The 18373-nt window shown below is 44.3% G+C and overlaps 1 protein-coding gene across 1 annotated transcript in view; it reads right to left on the reverse strand.

Moving 5' to 3' along the window:
- Positions 1-18373, reverse strand: part of Patj (PATJ crumbs cell polarity complex component) — a 305836-nt gene that overhangs the window by 15727 nt on the left and 271736 nt on the right. The window contains exons 38-41 of the mRNA XM_050136448.1: positions 17003-17111; positions 16497-16534; positions 11296-11418; positions 10476-10580 (exon numbers count right to left, since the gene is read on the reverse strand). Coding sequence (XP_049992405.1) covers positions 10476-10580; positions 11296-11418; positions 16497-16534; positions 17003-17111 — 375 coding nt within the window. The remainder of the gene's footprint in view (positions 1-10475; positions 10581-11295; positions 11419-16496; positions 16535-17002; positions 17112-18373) is intronic.

The following is an 18373-nucleotide window of genomic DNA, read 5'->3' on the forward strand; positions in this document are numbered from 1 at the left end:
CCCACCGCACTCACGGCTCACTCTGCGTTCCCCCCTCCAAAAGCCCTGTTCCTTCACTGCGGTTCCCCCTCCAACGGAGTTTCTCTTTCAACTTGTAACTCCTTCAGTTCCTTTGTCAGTGTTCACCTCTCCAGCCATTCTCCTTGAGGAGGGGTTAGTTCATCAGACACACTGGCTTGTGGGGCAGCGACCGGGGCGCTAAAAGACTTACAAGTAAAGCCGAGTGCAACTACAGTATTATGTTGGGCAGTTGGTCACTCTATGTTTAAATAAACTTCCTAGTTGAGTCATTTGTGTATGGTTTTACTGCATGGACCACAAGATGGGTAGTTCTCCTTTAAAAACAGGTTATGGCCCCAGGCGGTGGTGGTACAGGCCTTTAATCCCAGCACTCCAGAGCAGGAGGATCTCTGGGAGTTAGAGGCCAACCTGGTTTACAAAGTGAGTTCCAGGATAGGAATGGCTACACAGAAAAACCCTGTCTTGAAAAAACAAAAACCAAACCAAATGAAAACAACAACAAAAAGTTTGGGGATTAGGTCTTGCAGAACTAAGAAGTCAAAACAGTTCCTGGAACATGAGCTATTACAAGGCATAAGGGCCGTGCCTTTCCTGAGCATCGATCCTGCAAGGGGACACCATTAGTCCTTAGATCTATCAGGGCCAGATATTTTTGGTCTAAGATGTAAAACTCAGCATCCATACCCAACCTGCATCCAGGATCCAAAGGTAGAGATGTAGAGAGCACACACAGTGGGCATTCTAGGGTCAACAAAAGCCAACACTAGCCTTAGTATAACCAGAAGTAGTAGCAAGTGTTTAGTGAGTAGAACTCACTGACATGACTTTTTTGACATACTAATTTTTAGGCTTCCTAAAAAAATAAAAATCTAAGGGTTTAAAGTGTAGGACATGAGAGGGGCAAACTGGCTGCTGGACACAGGGCCTCTAGTAGCCCCCAATGTCACCTGGGATATTATGAAGATTTCTCCGATTGTTTTTGAAATTTTATTTTTCTAGTTACTAGAAATTAAAACCAGGGCCCTGTGGCTCGTGTTTGCTAGGCAGGAATTCCAAGCTGCACCTAGACCAGTCTCTATGATATCAAAAGGCCTTTTGTCCATCTCGGACCTCACACCTCAGATATTATCACGGAGTGAGACCATCCAGCACTGTCCCAGTGCCCCACATAGTCCTCAGCAGCTCTGGGGGGGGGGGGGGGGGGGGGGGGGGGGGGGGGGTGATGTGTGCGGCGGAGGAGAGCTGCAGGACTTCAGGAGGCACCGGCTCACTGGGCACTCTGCCACATGGCCCACAGCTCTTTGTCTTTGTCTTCCTCTTCTTCAGGAACCCCAATGTCACTCATCCCTCGGCCCCTGCACAGCGTTCCCTACAGAGCTTTACCACCATCTGATGTGCAGGGCACACCCTGTATCAAGTAATCCAGGAGCTCTGGGACACTGGAAAATAGTGGCTTGACTGGGCACTCAGGTTAAGAATTCGCAAGTCAGCTGAAATGGTGGCTTATGCCTGTATTCCTGAAATTTGAAAAAAAATGAAACTGATGCCCCATCAATGCTGAAGCATGCATGGACAGCCCATATATAGTGGGTCTGTTGAACTTGTCCATATTGGGTTTCAATGGTCTAAGTTGATGAGGATGACTGACCAGGTCTCTTCCTCAGGAGTGCACTAGATCTCATTACAGATGGTTGTGAGCCACCATGTGGTTGCTGGGATTTGGACTTAGGACCTTTGGAAGAGCAGACAGTGCTCTTAACTGCTGAGCCATCTCTCCAGCCCCTGCCTTTATTCCTAGCACTTGAAAAAATGACACAGGATTGTTATGGGTTCAAGACCAGCTTGGGATATCTGCTGAGTTTTAAGTTAGCCTGAACTACAGAGTAAAACCTTGTCTCAACTCTCTCAAAATAAATAAATAGATAGATAGCAAGCAAAGTATTCACAAATCATTCCTTTAACCACACTCACATGTCTTGGCTACTTGCTCGGTACTCTAGAAGAAATCTGCCAAGTTCCTGGCCTTGGGTGAGCTTACTCTGCACTAAAGTAACAACTGCACCCCTCATCCACACACTCACTCTCCCCTTCCCCACTGCACCCCTCACTTCCCCACTGCACCCCTCATCCACACACTCACTCTCCCCTCTCCCCATTGCACCCCTCATCCACATACTCACTCTCCCCTTCCCCACTGCACCCCTCATCCACACACTCACTCTCCCCTCCCCCTACTGCACCCACTCATCTGCACATTCACTCTCCCCTCTCCCTTCCACCCACTTTCCCTCCCAATCTAGGATTTTTCACGTGCTGCGCCCTCATACCCACATTCATGTCCTTCAACTTGATCAGCCCGCCTAGCAACCCATTCAATGTGAGCAACATCTCTTAGGTAGCCCTAGGTGGCCTTAAATTTGTAATCTTCCTGCATGTACCTCTCTGGTGATGAAATTTATCATCCATTAAAATCTATTCTTGACTTATTTATTGTGCAGGCGTCATATATGCTATGGTGTGTGTATGGAGGCTGAGGACAACCTGTGGGAGTCAGTTCTCTCCTTCCACCATGTGTGTCCTGAAAACCAAACTCAGCTCAGCAGGTTTGGCAGCAACTGTCTTTATTTCATGAGCCATCTTGCAAGCCCAAAATTTATCAGCTTGGTGATGGCTACTGACTTTATGTTCCAACGGGTGAAAATTAAATATGTCAGATTATTTTGCTTAACATATATATGTTCATATACTTATGTACCTAAATGTATGCATATATGGATATGTAGCAGTTTTTAGGATCAAACCTAGGGGCCTTGCCCATGTTAGTCAAGGACTCTACACACTTCTTCCTTCCCTTCTGCCCCCTCTCCCCCTCCTTCTCTGTCTGCTTCTGCCTCCTGAGTGTTGGTTAAAGGTGCACACTACCCATGCTCTGCTCTGCTCTGCTCTTCTCTTCTCCCGGTCTTCATCTTCATCATCTTCTGTTTTCAGGCTTGCTACATAGCTCTCACTACCTTCAGACTCAAACTCCTGTTTTAGCTCTCAAGTTCTAGAGTGCTGGGCATTTCATGCCTTTAACACATACTCTGTAGTTCTAATATTTTCTAGTACCTTTAAGGCCAGGCAGGCATGGCCAGCTCATGTCTTTAATCCCAGCACTCAGGAGGTGAAGTAGGCAGAGGCTAGCTAGGGCTACATAGTGAGATCCTATCTTAAAAGACTGAAACAAAACCCAAACCAAACAAAAATAAAACAAAACAAAAAACAAACAACAAAAAGAAACAAATAAAAAACAAAGCCCAATCAATTAAAATCTTTCCCTCATGTATGTTACTTGATTTTAAAAGCCCAAATTGGGGGGCTGGGGAGATGGCTCAGTGGTTAGGAGCATTGCCTGCTCTTCCAAAGGTCCTGAGTTCAATTCCCAGCAACCACATGGTGGCTCACAACCATCCGTAATGGGGTCTGGTGCCCTCTTCTGGCCTGCAGGCATACACACAGACAGAACACTGTATACATAATAAATAAATAAATAAAATATTAAAAAAAATAAAAAGCCCGAATTGGGCCAAGCATGGTTACACAGGCCTTTAATCTCAGGAGGCAGAAGCAGAAGGATCGCTGTGAGTTCAAGGCCAGGACTACATAGACCAGGCCATACCCCCTGCCCCAAAACAGTCAAAATCGGGCTCAGTGGATGGATAAAGGTGCTTGCCACCAAGTCTGATTCCTTGGATCTACATAGTGGAAAGAGAAAACTGACTGCTACAAGCTGTCCTCTGACCACCACACATGCACATACAGACATACAAAGTAAATACATGATGTAAAAAGTCAGAATCACCCACTAGCACTTAATGAGAGAGCCTCCACCCTCTGCTCTGATTACTCTCTCTTCTTTAGCAGTTGCTTTCAGTATTTGCTTCCATATTCCTAAATAACTCAATTTTACTTCTATTTGTTGATTTAACCAAACTAGTCAGTTGGCATTTTGAAATAAGGTAGATAGACTATGTAGCCTAGGTTGGCCTTGAACTCACTCCGTTAGCCCAGGTTTTTTAGCCCTGGTTTGTTATGCCTGCCTCAACCTCCTGAACATGCGACCACTCCTGGCTGACAAACTTTAAAATATCTGATCATATCCTTGTGTGGACGACAAAGCTTTAGCTCATCTGATCCTTCCGCTGAAGTGTCATGGCCACCCACATGCTTCCCATTTCCTGCACCAGGGTCTTTGGCTATAATTGTTTAATAGTGTAACAGAAGGCTCAGGCTGCCCCTGCTGAAAGCAGGAACTTAACGAGGGCCTGTAGCAGCCGAGAGGAGCCGTGGCAGGCTTGTCATCTCAACTTCCCGTTCTACCGCCTCCTTTGCTACCTTCAACTTTGGGTCAGATTCCTGTTCAACTCTGTACAGCAGACATGTTAATCATTTAAGGATGTTCCTCTTGCAGCCTCCCCTTTCAAGGCTGAAGGCACCAGATAAGAATAGCAAAGGTATTTTCAAGATTTGCGGGGGACATCAAAATCAACACATCACCGGCCACCAGTCTTTACAACTTCCTATTCCAGAGTGGCACCTATAAGTCTGTAGTCTTTGCTCTGAATCTGAAGTTATCCTAACAAACTCCATCTTACCCTTCTGATTTCTTTCTTTGTGTCATTCTCTCCCTGGATTCCAGGATCCTAAGTCTAATAGACGAACATCCTGTGAAGCAGATCCAAACTGCCCCTAGCAGTGGTGACTTCCTTGTCCAGATAAGACTGTATGGCCAGTCCTAGGACAATGATCAACCAGAACGACCCGACCATGACTGAGCTATGCAACCCCCCTTGAGTTTTGTCTTGTACCCTCCATGGGTGGCGGGGGTGGGGTAACCTCCAGTGTGGCCAGACTAAAAACAAATTCCCTCCTAGCATTCACCACCACTTCTGTCTTCTCAACAAGTGAGGGCCCCAGAACCAGGTTTCCTTGTCTTAGATCATTAGAGTTTGAGGGTAGCCTGGGCTATATGACAAGAACTTGTCCTATAACCACAACAATAACAAAATGAAAGTAAAACAGTCCTGAAAGTCATCCTTAAAATGCTAATATTTTTTCAAGATGCCGTTTTTCTGTGTGTAGTCCTGTCTGTTCTGGAACTTGCTCTGTAAACCAGGGTGTCCTCGAACTCACAGAGATCCACTTTCCTCTGCCTCCCAAGTGCTGGAATTCGCCTGGCTCTAAATGTTATTCTTACTGAGCCCACTACTTTCTATGCTTTAACACTTCCTTGATTGTGGTGTGAATTTATTCTCCAGAGTACACAGTTAGCACAGTTTTTTTTTTTATTAGATCAGCTTTACATTTTCTAATTCACCTCAAACTTCCAGAATAGTTACATATATTGGATACTCAGTCACTCTTTTTCACTTTTTAAATTTTATTATTATTATTATTTTACTGTGTGTAAATCAGAAGACAACACTGGTGAGTGTTCTCTCCTTCCACTATGGGACCAGGGATGGAACTCATGTTGTCAGGCTTGCGTGGCAAGTGCTGAACCCACGGAGCCGCCTTTCTCTGTTTTCCTCTTTAGTTCAGAAGTTTCTTTCTCCATGTGCTGTTCCAAGACTGCTTGCTCTCTGTGCCATTGCCAGACTGCAATGTGTCCAGCACTTCGGTGTCTGCTGTCTTACTTTGTTCATTTGTTGGAGTACACCTTAGAGTAATTCTCTCAGAAGACTGGTTTCAAAAAAGCCAGTGCCATTCAAATGCCTTGCTCTTTTATAGCTAGCAAGTACTTTTCTTTTAAACAGTGTAAAGCCTAGGTAGGCATTATTCTTTTATTATTTAATATGTGCACTGATTAATGTTTTTTCTTCTCTCTCAGCTCTGTGTTTCTGTTTACACCATCTACTTGTTGGACATTAGACTTCCTGGCTTGCTCTCCCTTCACGCATGGATTCACTGTGGACTGAACCCAGGGCAAGCACTCTCCAGTTGAGTCACATCTCCAGCTTTCTCATCTACCACTGGGGTCTCTCAGGTCAGTCTATAAGACCTGAAGAATGCCTGTGAAGAGCGACTCAAAGAACTATTTTATTTACAATCTCTTAATTATTGTCTCTTGGAGTTAAACACTTTCTTCTGATCTCCAAACTTGTTCCTAGGCTCTGTGATCTGTCTCTTCCATTTTGATTCATTTACCCAACCATTGTTTACTATGTGCAATATGTCAGGCAATGGTGTTAACACCGAGAAGCTCAAGTGGCTTTTAAGTCTGTCCTCATTTCCAACACTGAGTATGTACGGCACACTTCCTGGGCTAAGAGGCTGCTCGGCCGCCCCACACCAGTGTCCCTAAAAGCACAATGCCATCAAGGTCACATTATCCTGAACAAAAGAGAGTAAGACAGTAAGATCAGAAGTTCAAGACTAGCCTTAGCTAAATAGTGAGGCCAGTTTAACTAACGCTGCCTCGGCCCACCCATCTACCACAGCCATCTCCACAAGTTCTGATCACGAGAGAAATGCCTGACATGCTCCCCTCCTTCCTCTGATGTCCTCAAAGAAAGGCAGAAAATTAGATTTTTTTTTCTAGTAGACTGACAAAATGGCTCAGTGGTTGGCTCAGTGGTTAAGAGTGCTTGTTGCTCTTGCGGAGAATCCGAGTTTGTTTCCCACCATCTATATCAGGAGGCTCACAACTGCACGCATCTCCAGCTCCAAGGAATCCGATGCCCACTTCTAGCCTTCATGGCACTTGCACACATGTGGCATTTACTCACACTGACACAAAGACAAAGACACAAGTGCACACATACACTTATACATAAAAAAAGAGAAGTCTTAAAAGAAAAAAAAACCCTCTTTTTTCTAGCAGAGAGTATGGATTAAAAATAGTTTCATAGTCATTTCATATGCAAAAAAACCAAGCAGGACAAATTCTCGAATTACAAGAAACAAATAAAACTAGGAACATTTAAAAACACTTCCAAAAGCCTTGTCAACCTCAGTTGCTTAGTCTGGAGCTGTCAATAAGCACCCACCAGCCTTCAGAGGCAGGGACATCCACTCCTTATACTTAGAGATATCAAGCTTCCGGAAGGGTTAGCTGCCTCTCAGTTCTCCACTCTGCAGTCTGCTAATCCAGGATGTAATGTTTCCTGAGCCATCAGCCTTTGCTGATGGCATTGCATAAGAAACCCACTGTAGCTCTTTTCATGGGCTGCAGAGATGACTCAGTCGGTAAACAGCTTGCCTCTCAGGCATGAAGACCTGAGTTGACTCTCTGGCATCCACAAGTAGGGTGTGTGCATATCATCCCCATGCTGGAGAGGTGGAGACAGGCTGGGGCCTGCTGAAGGTGGAATCTGACTAAGGAACAACCTTTGGCCTGCAGACATGCTTACACAAACCATACACGCACACGTCTTTTTCCAGTATCACCAGGCACAATTACCTGGCCTTGTCTACTTTCCTGCCAGTGGCCTATCTGATAAGGAAAATAATTGTCTAGTGATGAGTCAGCTGCCATACAATTATGTTGCACATTGTTTTAATTCAAATAAATATCACGTGACTGGAAGGCACTTGAGAGGGGACCCTGCTAAGCTGTGTGTCTACTACATCTGCAGTCAAGCAAGCTCCAGATTTAGTGTGAATACCTCAACTGTGAACTCCTCAGAGGGTCCACTGATATGTTCAGAGCACAGGTAAGAAAATGAAAGTAGCAAGTCACACGATTTGTAAGAGAGAACACCTCGAAATATAGTGTCACTTTTAAAACACAGAAAACGGGGGAAAAAAAGGACCTCTTTCACTAACAGGCTCTTAACAGCAAGTAAGCCACGGTGACACAGTGCACAGTCCTGTAATCCCTGCACTGTGGAGGCTCAAGCAGAAGGATCCCAGAACAGCCTGGGATACACTGAGAGACCTTGTCTGAAACAAAACCCAATCAAGAACTCACCAAGGCCAGCTGGCCTGGGTCTGAAAAAGCCTGGGATAAAACCCAACTCGCTGAACATAGTGGACAATGAGGACTACTGAGAACCCAAGAACAATGGCAATGGGTTTTTGATCCTACTGCACGTACTGGTTTGTGGGAGCCTAGGCAGTTTGGATGCTCACCTTACTAGACCTGGATGGAGGTGGGAGGTCCTTGGACTTCCCACAGGGCAGGGAACCCTGATTGCTCTTTGAGCTGACTAGGGAGGGGGACTTGATTGGGGGAGGGAGAGGGAAATGGGAGGCGGTGGCGAGGAAGAGACAGAAATCTTTAATAAATTAATTAATTAATTAAAAAAAGAATAAATAAAAAAAACAATCAAACAAAAGCAGCTCCCTGTCAGAGTGGGCAGAAGCAGTCACTATTCTCCCACAGCGTTTGTCTGAAATCACTTAAAAGTATATTTGCCACTTTATAAAAATATTTAAATACAATTTTAAAAAATTTAATTTTTCTCATTTTATTTATATGGTGGGCATTTTGTCTGTGTGTATGTCTGTATACCAAGTGCCGTGCATGCAATGTCAAAGAAGGCCAGAAAAGGGCATCAGATGCCCCTGGAACTAGAGCTACAGAGGGCAGTGAACAACCATGTGGGTGCTGAGAATCAAATCCAGCTCCTTTAGAAGAGCAGCCAATGCTCTTAACTGCGGAGCCATCTCTCCAGGCCCTTTATAATAAATATGTTTAAAAACTACGCCGACAGAAGCAATTTTACTAGAATGAAGAGTTACCTTTGGGGACTCTGTTTTTGTGAGACTCTCTCTAGAGAGCCAAGACTGACTTTGAACTACCGATCCTCCCGCCTCAGTGTCCTGAGATGTGGGACTATAGATATGGTCACCAAACTAAGCTTCTAAAAGCTAAGTTTTTGTTGGCTTGGTTTTTTATTTTTATTTTTTATTTTTTGGAGACAGGGTCTCAAGTGGCTCAGGGTTGGCCTTGAACTCAGGCCGAAGTAAAAGGTGGCCTTGAACTCTGGATCCTCCTGGCCAGCCCCCATTACTGAGAGGCGCCAGGCCTGGCAAGGTAATTTTAAATTTCAGTTAATGTTATACTTTTATACTGTGTCTTTTGGGTGTGTGTGGAGGGGTGCTGGGACTCAACCCAGGGCTCTGTGCATGCTATGCAAAGTCTACCGCGAGCTACATCTTAGACCAAGCGTGTGCCATGTGTCCTTGTGAATAAGGTGGAGCTGTTGAATGCATTTAGTCAGCAGTAATACAACACACTAAGAGAAAGCCCCATTTCCTTGTTCATGTTTCTATGGAGGCTCTCCTCTCTCATGCCTCCTGTGACTAGCAGTTGCAACTAAAGAGGTGTGCTTGTAACAAGTGACAAGGAGTCAGTAGAACTGGAAGGATGGACAAACAAAAAGCAAAGCTCCTGTAGCAGGAGCATGAATAAGTACGACCAGCAATTTCCACCCTGCGTGAGGAGGCCAGGCAGCCGAGGAGAAGCAGGCCAAGGCTGCCCACATACTGTTTTGGTTGGCATTCAGCAGACACTCAAGGACCCAAATAATATTTGGCCTTTTGTTAGAAACCACAGACAGTGTTTCATGACCCCATCATGTATACTGAGAGCTCTTTACCTTGTTAACTGCTTTGGCACTCTGAACCTAGACCACTGAGCTCTTGGAGCTAAGAACCACAAATCACTTCTCTCCAATGTCAGGATTCTTCCATTCAATCTTCTTATTCTAAAGCTAGGATTATCTGAGTGCTGGCTGGGTTTTTTTTTTTTTTTTTAACCTGTAAATTATCTTATACTACCTCTTCGGAAGTATGGTGATCATAATCCTTCATTTAAGGGACACTCATTAATAAAAGTCACTGCCCATGTGTGCCCCTCAAGTCTCTGCACGGCATCAATCTGAGAGACACATGGAGGGATGAGATGGAGGCAGGGAAAATGAACGGCACATTTTGCTGTTTTTTTTTTGTTTACCCCCCCCCCCCCCCCCCGTCTCTGAACAATACTCATAGGGCCACAGCTGATCGATAATGGTCTGCCTTAATTGGCGACTACTATGTAGCAACAGTTGCAGGGTGCTGGCAACCATTCAAGGCGTGGGAGAAAGCACTGTAGTTTTCTCTGCATTTAAAGGAATAGGAAACAGTGTTTGGGCTGCCCAGTGACAGTCTTTGGATGTAAGAAAGGAAATCATTTCCTATTCCGTGCAAACTTCAATTTACAAAAGAATGCTGGAAACTAAAAGCCTTGCTGATTTATCACACGAAGCTGAGAGTAATTTTTCTCTCCTTGTTACACTTTCATATAATCCTGCTCATGCCTGCATGGGTGACAGTAAAGAATTTCTGAATAAAAATAATAATTTCTCGCTTTCAACCTTCATAATTCCCTTCAGCAAGCACCCTGCTGGGTGGTGATGCCTACTGCCAGAGACACTCTGCTGCCACCTATCTGCCTGTCCCAGCTGGTTCTCCATTGATCACAGTACCTGCAGGATAATGCGCCCGAAGGCATTCTTCAGGAGATTAACAGCCTCCGTGTGAGACAGTCCATCCAGGGGTTGCCCGTTAATGCTCACAATCCGATCTCCCACCTAGAAGGACAAAAGGGGGGAGAAAATCACTATCATTAGGAAAAATTAAATTTGAGAAGAATGCCTAAAACTCTCTGTAAGTTGTATTTCCCATCTGCCTTGTTGTTGAGGGCTGGCTCTTGTGGAGTGTGGGGAGTTTTTATGGCTCCCCCCCAAATGCAGCCCAATCAGAGAAACAAGAAGGGGGCCAGATTTGATTACTGAAAGGCACCGCAGGTCACTTTTGTAGTTTTGGTAACAGTGGTGTTTTATACATACATTTGCCAGTAAGAGTAGGGTGCACAAATTAACTGTTCAGTGAAGCTCTGAGGGGGAAGCCAAGCATTTTCTGTTTAATTTTTATACCCAGTTAAGATTAAGGAACAACAGGGGAAAAATTCATAAAAATGTTGATACTTTCGGTGGGTGGAAGATTCCAAGATCAAATCTGAGTTAAAAACCAATTTCGGGTAAATAAGATGCTAATAGTGTTTAAGAGGTTTGTAAGAAGCTGTGATTCCGTCTTTTACTGCAAAGCACTGATAAAAACATTTTTATATGTCCAGGGGCTTAATGAATCTCAGGTCTGCAGTCTTGTTAATGTATTCTGCCCACAGCATGGGTTGCTGATGGCTTCTGCAATTCCACCTTTAAACAGGGTCCCTGTGGCTACCACCCCCTCCTCCGCCAACACCCTGTCACTGTCAGCCCTCTCCAGTCCCTCGGTGGTACTTACCTTCAGCTTCTGGGTACGTGCTGCCACTCCATTGGCCTGGATCATAGCAATGAATATCGGGATATCTCCTAAAGGACTTCCTTTTCCTCCAGCGATACTGATTCCAAGGGCATCACTGAGCTCCTAGAGAGAGAGAACAGAAGGCCTGCATCTTGGTAATAGGCAGCCATAGTCGGTCCTTCAATTTTATTGGACAAAAACCCTCCATGATAGAGGAGGCCAGCACAACGTGAGTTGCGTACAGAGCATCTTAAAGGCTTGTGTTACCTTGTGCAGTCAGGGTAGCTGGTGGGGTCTCAGAGAAGTCCATCTCTGGGAGCCTCAGTTTATGCACAAGATGGTAAATAGACTATCGTGTACACAGTGATAACTCGAGTATAAATAAAATGATATGGTACTGTCCTGGTCTATAGAAGAGGCTCAATAAAAGCCAACAGCAACAGTAAATTAAAAAACAAAAATCTTCGCTCCTGCTCAGTGGAGCGTCCAATTTGACGCAGCCTTGGCAAGTGTGTTCTCATATGGTGTTTATGATTAAACTGCCGCGCATATCATGTTCTGGGTGTGAACAAACACACTTGGCTTCAAAAGAGCTGCATGACTCCATTAGACAAAGGATCTTAGAGGGTGCCCACTGTTGTGACAGCAGTTTTGAGAGGGAAGTAAAATAGTAGCGAAAATTGTTGCAAAGATGGACCCTTGTGTAGAGATCTGGCTCTTGCCTCCTCCCCCATCATAGGATGGTTAATAATCTTAAATGACTGGAGGCACAAATGACAAGTTGCAGTTCTAGTGGGCTGGCACTCTCGCCAAGTCTATCTATTGCTCCTGTTGACTACAATGGAAAAGTCTTGTCAAAATGCAGATAGCAGCCGTAGCTTCTGTAACAGAAAGAAACTAAAACTGGAGTGGTGAGAATCTGGAGTCGTGACAGCAGCAGGGGTACACTGCCCCTAGTTTTACCGTGTGTGTGTGTGAGTGTGTGTGTGTGTGAGTGTGTGTGTGAGTGTGTGTGTGTGTGTGAGTGTGTGTGTGAGTGTGTGAGAGTGTGTGTGAGTGTGTGTGAGTGTGTGTGAGTGGGTGTGAGTGTGTGTGTGGGCGAGTGTGAGTGTGTGTGAGTGTGTGTGAGTGAGTGTGTGTGTGAGTGTGTGTGTGAGTGTGTGTGTGAGTGTGTGTGTTGTGCTCATGTACTTGTGAGCATGCATATACGTGCATGTGAGCACATGCAGGTAAGCATATGTATGTGCATGCATGTACACATGCATGTGTGTTCCATTTTTGTTCTGAGGGAGACTCCCAGTCAAACTGGGAGCTAAAAAGGTGACTGAATTGCTGATATTCTGATGTCAATCCCATTCTTCAGGTCAGAAGAACCAAAACCAGGCATATCTGCTGCTGGATAATAAGAGAGAACATTCGGTGTGGAAAGAGTTAGAAAGAGACCCTGAATTCTGAGCACAAATGCACAGAATTCTCAGGCTCAGTTCTAATCTACGACGTGGAGAAGAGACCTCAAGCGGCATGCCAAAGTTTTTGATTATTAACTCTGCTTAGAATCACTACAGAGGCAGACAGAAGTCGCACTCTCAGCCTAGCTGGTCGACTGCCTGCTAAGGCATAAGCATCTCTGGTCTTCAGGGTTGACATGACCTAACATCCACTAAGTTCAGGATAAAATCTCCAGCTTGCTAACATGCAGGAAAATGTGACCATTTTTCAACATGTAGGACAGTTGAAAGTAACACTGTAACCTTGTTTTATTTTTTTTTAATTTATTTATTATGTATATAGTGTTCTTGGCACCAGATCTAATTATAGATGGGTGTGAGCCATCATGTGGTTGCTGGGAATTGAACTCAGGACCTTCAGAACAGCAGTCAGTTCTTTTAACCTCTGAGCCATCTCTCCAGCCCTGTAACCTTGTTTTATATGGACATGAGTAGCCTGCCTCAGGCCCCTAGCTGGACCCTTACATGAAAAAACAAAACAACAGAGTCAGGGTACATAAGTGCTAGTCTGTGGGGTAAAAAACCCACATGGTCACACAGCTTCGGTAGTTGAAAATTATTTAAAAATATTCCTAGCCACTGGGTGGTGGTGTGCACACCTTTAATTCCAAGAGGCAGAGGCAGAGGCAGAGGCAAGCAGATCTCTGAGTTCGAAGTTAGCCTGGTCTACAGAGTGAGTTCCAGCGCGACCAGAGATACACAAAGAAACCTTGTCTCAATAAACAAAAACAAATTTATAGCCAAAGATGGCCATGATCCCAGTTTTCTGGAGGCATAGGAAATGGATTTCTGTGAGTTCTAGGCCAGCCTGGTCTACATAGCAAGTTCTAGACTAGCCAGAGCTGCACAGTGAGATTCTATCTCAAAAAATAAAACAGAAACAAAAGAAATAATGCCCTTCGTAGCTTAGTGGTCATCAATTACGCCTTAATAAAGCTGGAAAATAGAAAAGCACCCCCAAAAGGTCCACATGAAAAGAACATAAGAACAGATTTGTAGGGCCAGAGAGAGCTCATGGCAGAACATGTCACAGTCTGCATGAAGCTCCCGCTTTAGTCTCTAGAGCCCAAACCAAATAAAATGCCATCAACAAGGCAAAATGCTCCACCTTAGGGCCATGGAGACAGCTGAGAAGATAAAACCCAAGCCTGCCTGAAAGTTCTGTTATCCAAGCACTCCTCCAAGGAGCTGGGAGACAGAGACAGGAGAACTGCCTGGAAGCTCATGGGCCAGTGAGCCTGGAGTATGAAGTACAGCTGCAGAAACTAGAGAGACCCTGTCCCGAGAAGGTGGAAGGTAAGAACTGACCCCCTTGAGTTGTCCTGGGACTTCTACATGTGGGATGTGGTATGCATGTCATATACATACCCCATGTCCTAGATGATATAAAGGTGAATTATTCTATGATCATTATGCTGCCATGCCATAACTATAATTTAGAATAATTGCATTGCTTCACTTCCAGGGAGCTTCTACTCTGTCTTCACAGAATTCGTGTCCAATTGATACCTTCTAAAAGCATCAATCAATAGACAATGCCTTCTGTGCAAAGTACCAAGAGATATTAACTTATTTTTATTTTATATGTATGGGTGTTTTACCTGTACATACATCTGTGTACACCATGTGTGCAGGGCCCAAACAAGCCCAAAGAGGGTGCTGGATCCTATCCTTAGTTATTTTTGCATTGCAATGAAGAGATACCATGACAAGGTAATAGAAAAGAAAGCATTTAGTTGAGGGCTTGCTTACAGTTCCAGAGGGCCAGTTCATGACTATCATGGTGGGGAGCATGGCAGCAAATAGGCAGGCAGGACCCTGGGGCAGTAGCTGAGAGCTTACATCTCATCCACAGGCACAAAGCAGATAAAAGCAGGGCTGGGCCTGGCATAGGGTTTTGAAACCTCAAAGCCCACCCCAGTGACAGCACCTTTTTCAACAGGGCCACACCTAATTCGTCCTGAACAGCCTACCAAATGGGGAACTAATTCAAATATATGAAACTATGGGAGTCACTTTTACAAGCCCATGCTATACATGGCAAAATTGAGGTTGACTCAAATGGAAGATCAGTGAGTTGATGTTATAGACGACTGCATCCAATCAAAGTTTAATACTGAAGCCTCAAGTTCTAGTTCCTCAGAACATGACTCCACTTTGACAAAGTCTTTAGAATGAGACTGCTAGGGTGAGCTTTAAATCAGTCCAACCAGGAATCTCATGGAAGAGGCTATATAACATGAGAGATTCCAGAATGATGAAACACATAAGGACAGGTCACACAAGGCCACCACAGGAAGGCATCCATCTGCAAGCCAGGAGAGCTCAGAGAAAGCTAACCCTACACCCTAAAGTCTCTAAAACTATGAGAAGCTAGCATCTACTGTTGAAGACACCCAACCTATAATGTTTTGTTAGGCAGCTCTACCAAATAAACACAGTCAAAAAGCAAGTGGGAGAGCATAAGCTATGCCTGAGTCTAGAGAGCCGAGCTGTTCAGGGAATCACCTTACTGCATTGGTTATACCGACTACAACAGGGCCACAGTCTTATTACTATGCTTGAACCTCAAGTTTATAGTCTATTTTCTAATATTCTAGATATCACATGTGAGCTGAAAATCAGCATCTAAAAATGTATGAACTGGAATAAACCTCAAACAATGTTCTCAAAAGAGCAATTCAACAAACACATAACAGCCTTTAATAAGAAACAACCTTCCTATGCTAGAGGTGGAACACATAGCCTCACATAAGATAGCCTAGCACTCTGCAACCAAGCTGCACCCTGGCTCCAAGTGTGGCTTTAGATCTGATAGCTTGCTTTCTAGGAATTAATCCTGAGTTGAGGCAAAAATGTAAATATAGCAATGTTTGTTATATAAGGTAAATATTAAACATGGGCGCTAGAGAGATGTTGAACAGTTAAAGCATTTATTGCTTTTGCAGAGGATGTGGGTTCAACTCCTGCCATATCCATGTGGTGGTTCACAATCACCTGTAACCCCAATTCCAGGGGATCCATTGCCTGCTTCTGGCTTCTGTCCGTACCAGGCATGCACATAATATATAGACTACATGCAGGCCAAATACTCATACACATGAACTAAAACTAAATCTAAAAGGAATAAAAAGAAACATGCTAGGGCTGGAGAGGTGGCTCAGCGGTTAAGAGCATTGCTTGCTCTTCCAAAGGTCCTGAGTTCAATTCCAGCAACCACATGGTGGCTCACAACCATCTAAAATGATATCTGATGCCCTCTTCTGGACTGTAGGCAGACACACAGGCAGAATATTGTAAACATAATAAATAAAATATATTTTTTTTTAAAAAAGAAACATGCTAACTGTTTAACAGGAGGAAGCCGACAGTAGAGAGAATACTACACCACCGGTGACAGTCGCGTTCTGTGCTGTCAAGAGCACACGGCTCCAAGTGCACACAGCAAGGTAAAGAAGATGAGCTACAAGAGGATGTCCAATACACTCTCTGTTGTGTGAAATTTAAACACACACACTATTATGAAAGGTTATATTAAAATATTCACAAAGGTCAATTATGTGTTTCAGTTTATTTTTTAAAACTCTATTTCTGTTACATATTTACTTTAGTAACTTGGAAGAACAAATAATCGGATAAATTATATCCAGAAGAGAAATGTACAAAATAGACTAAAAATAGTAACCGACTTACTCGGATTATCTCAACAGTTCTTGGTCCCATCTCTGCGCCTATGAAAGAAGCAAGAACATTCATTAATGCTTTTGAACCAGAGGCAGTATGCTTAAGTAACACTCCCCTAAAGACAGTAGCATCCCTCAGATTTTCAAGAAGGAAGACTAAAGCAATTACAGCAAACCCCTCCTCAGTGTCAGAGCCACCGGTGTTTTCAGGGGCGGTGTCCCAGAGTGGACAGACGTGGCCATAATCATTCGGTCTGACTAAAGCTGATGGGCTGCAGCAGCTATGGCCTGAGACATGGTGACTTCGTGTTTCTCTGTGCATTCCTTCTGCCCTACCCTAAGAGGGACTTAAAACCCCCGCCCCCTCTGTTCTCAGGACATGTGCACTTCTCACCCCTTCCAGCCTCCTGCGCGTTCTCATGCACTCTGAGTCTTTGCTTTTCTGTTGCTCCCCACTCCCAACCTTTCCTTCTGAAACAGGCCACACTAAGTAGCTTGGGCTGGCCTTGAACTTACATTTTTGGGGAGGATCAGAAGCTCTTTTTGTGCCAACCAAGTTTTGTAGGCCAGTGATGACTGGGGCCAAGGAAGGCCGGCCGCTGCTATGTGCACTGTGCTGACCCCCCTAAAACAGAGACACTGGTCACTTGTGTGCGGGCACTAGCAGGGCACCAGATCTACAGAGACTGAGGCCGCCAGTCATCTGCAGGACGTTCTGAAGAAGACAAGAAGAAAACTAGTGCTCACCCTCCCTTACCCCAGCCCCATGCAAACACTCGCTCCTTGTGTTCCCCCATCACAGGAAGAGCAGATAATTGGAGATGCTTTTGCTGCACATGACATCAGACATTGTCCTTGCTTGCCACAGTATTACGGCCTTCAGTGACTGGCCCTGTCCTTTGGGGAAGCAACCAATCTGACTTTCCTAATTACCCAAACTATAACCCATGCCCCATTAGTCGAGTGTGTGATGCTTAATCAACAGGAAGTGAACTGAGTACAGACAGACTTCTGAAGAAGGCAGCAACAAATGAGGGGAGAGAGCCAATTTAGGGATATCTCACTTTTATATCCCAAATCGTTTTATAATCAGGAATGGTTCAATCCAACCCGCTAGACCTGCTATTTAACCTTTTCCCCCACTGAAAGAGATATTTGAGATTTACAAACAGCTAGTGACTATCCAAAATCACACACGTTAGAAATGCCCTTTCCAATGTAGATAATGTCATCTCTCGCTTTTCTACCCAGTTACCGAGTCTATGTTGTCTAACTGCACTGAAAATTTAAGCTAAGACTAACATCACTATGACCATTTGTTAATGAGGCAGGGTCTTGCTATGTAATGCAGGCTGGCTTTAACTTAGGCCTTTCTGAATGCTGAGATTACAAGTGTGTGCCATCAAGCCTGGTTTCAACTCCTTTATTTTGTTTGGTGCTAAGAATTAAACTTGGCTTCATGCATGGCAGGCAGGTGCTACGCCCACCACAGCTGAGTGATCATGTATTTCACTATGGAAGAAGCTTTGAAACATTCAAATCTTTCTTAAATAAGAAGGATTTAAAATAAGCAAACTATTATAAGAATTATAGATATACCTAGATTCCATAAATGAAAATCTGCTATGTTTTTATGAGACACACCTACATATATAATCTCAGCACTAGAGAGGTAGAGCCAGAAGATCCCTACACTGGGCACATACTTGGGAGTCTCCCTCATAAAAACAAAAATAAAATGAAAATGAAATGCCTATAATTTCTTTTTATTTTACACGTGTGTTTTGCTTGCATGATGCATGTATACTATATGCACCAGCCTGAGGCAGCCAGAAGAGGGCACTGAATCCCCTAGAACTGGAGTCACAGATGATTTTGAGCCACAAT

Source organism: Alexandromys fortis, unplaced genomic scaffold (assembly GCF_014885135.2).
Source record: "Alexandromys fortis isolate MF-2015 unplaced genomic scaffold, M_Fortis_MF-2015_v1.1 scaffold_13, whole genome shotgun sequence".
Lineage (NCBI taxonomy): Eukaryota > Metazoa > Chordata > Mammalia > Rodentia > Cricetidae > Alexandromys > Alexandromys fortis.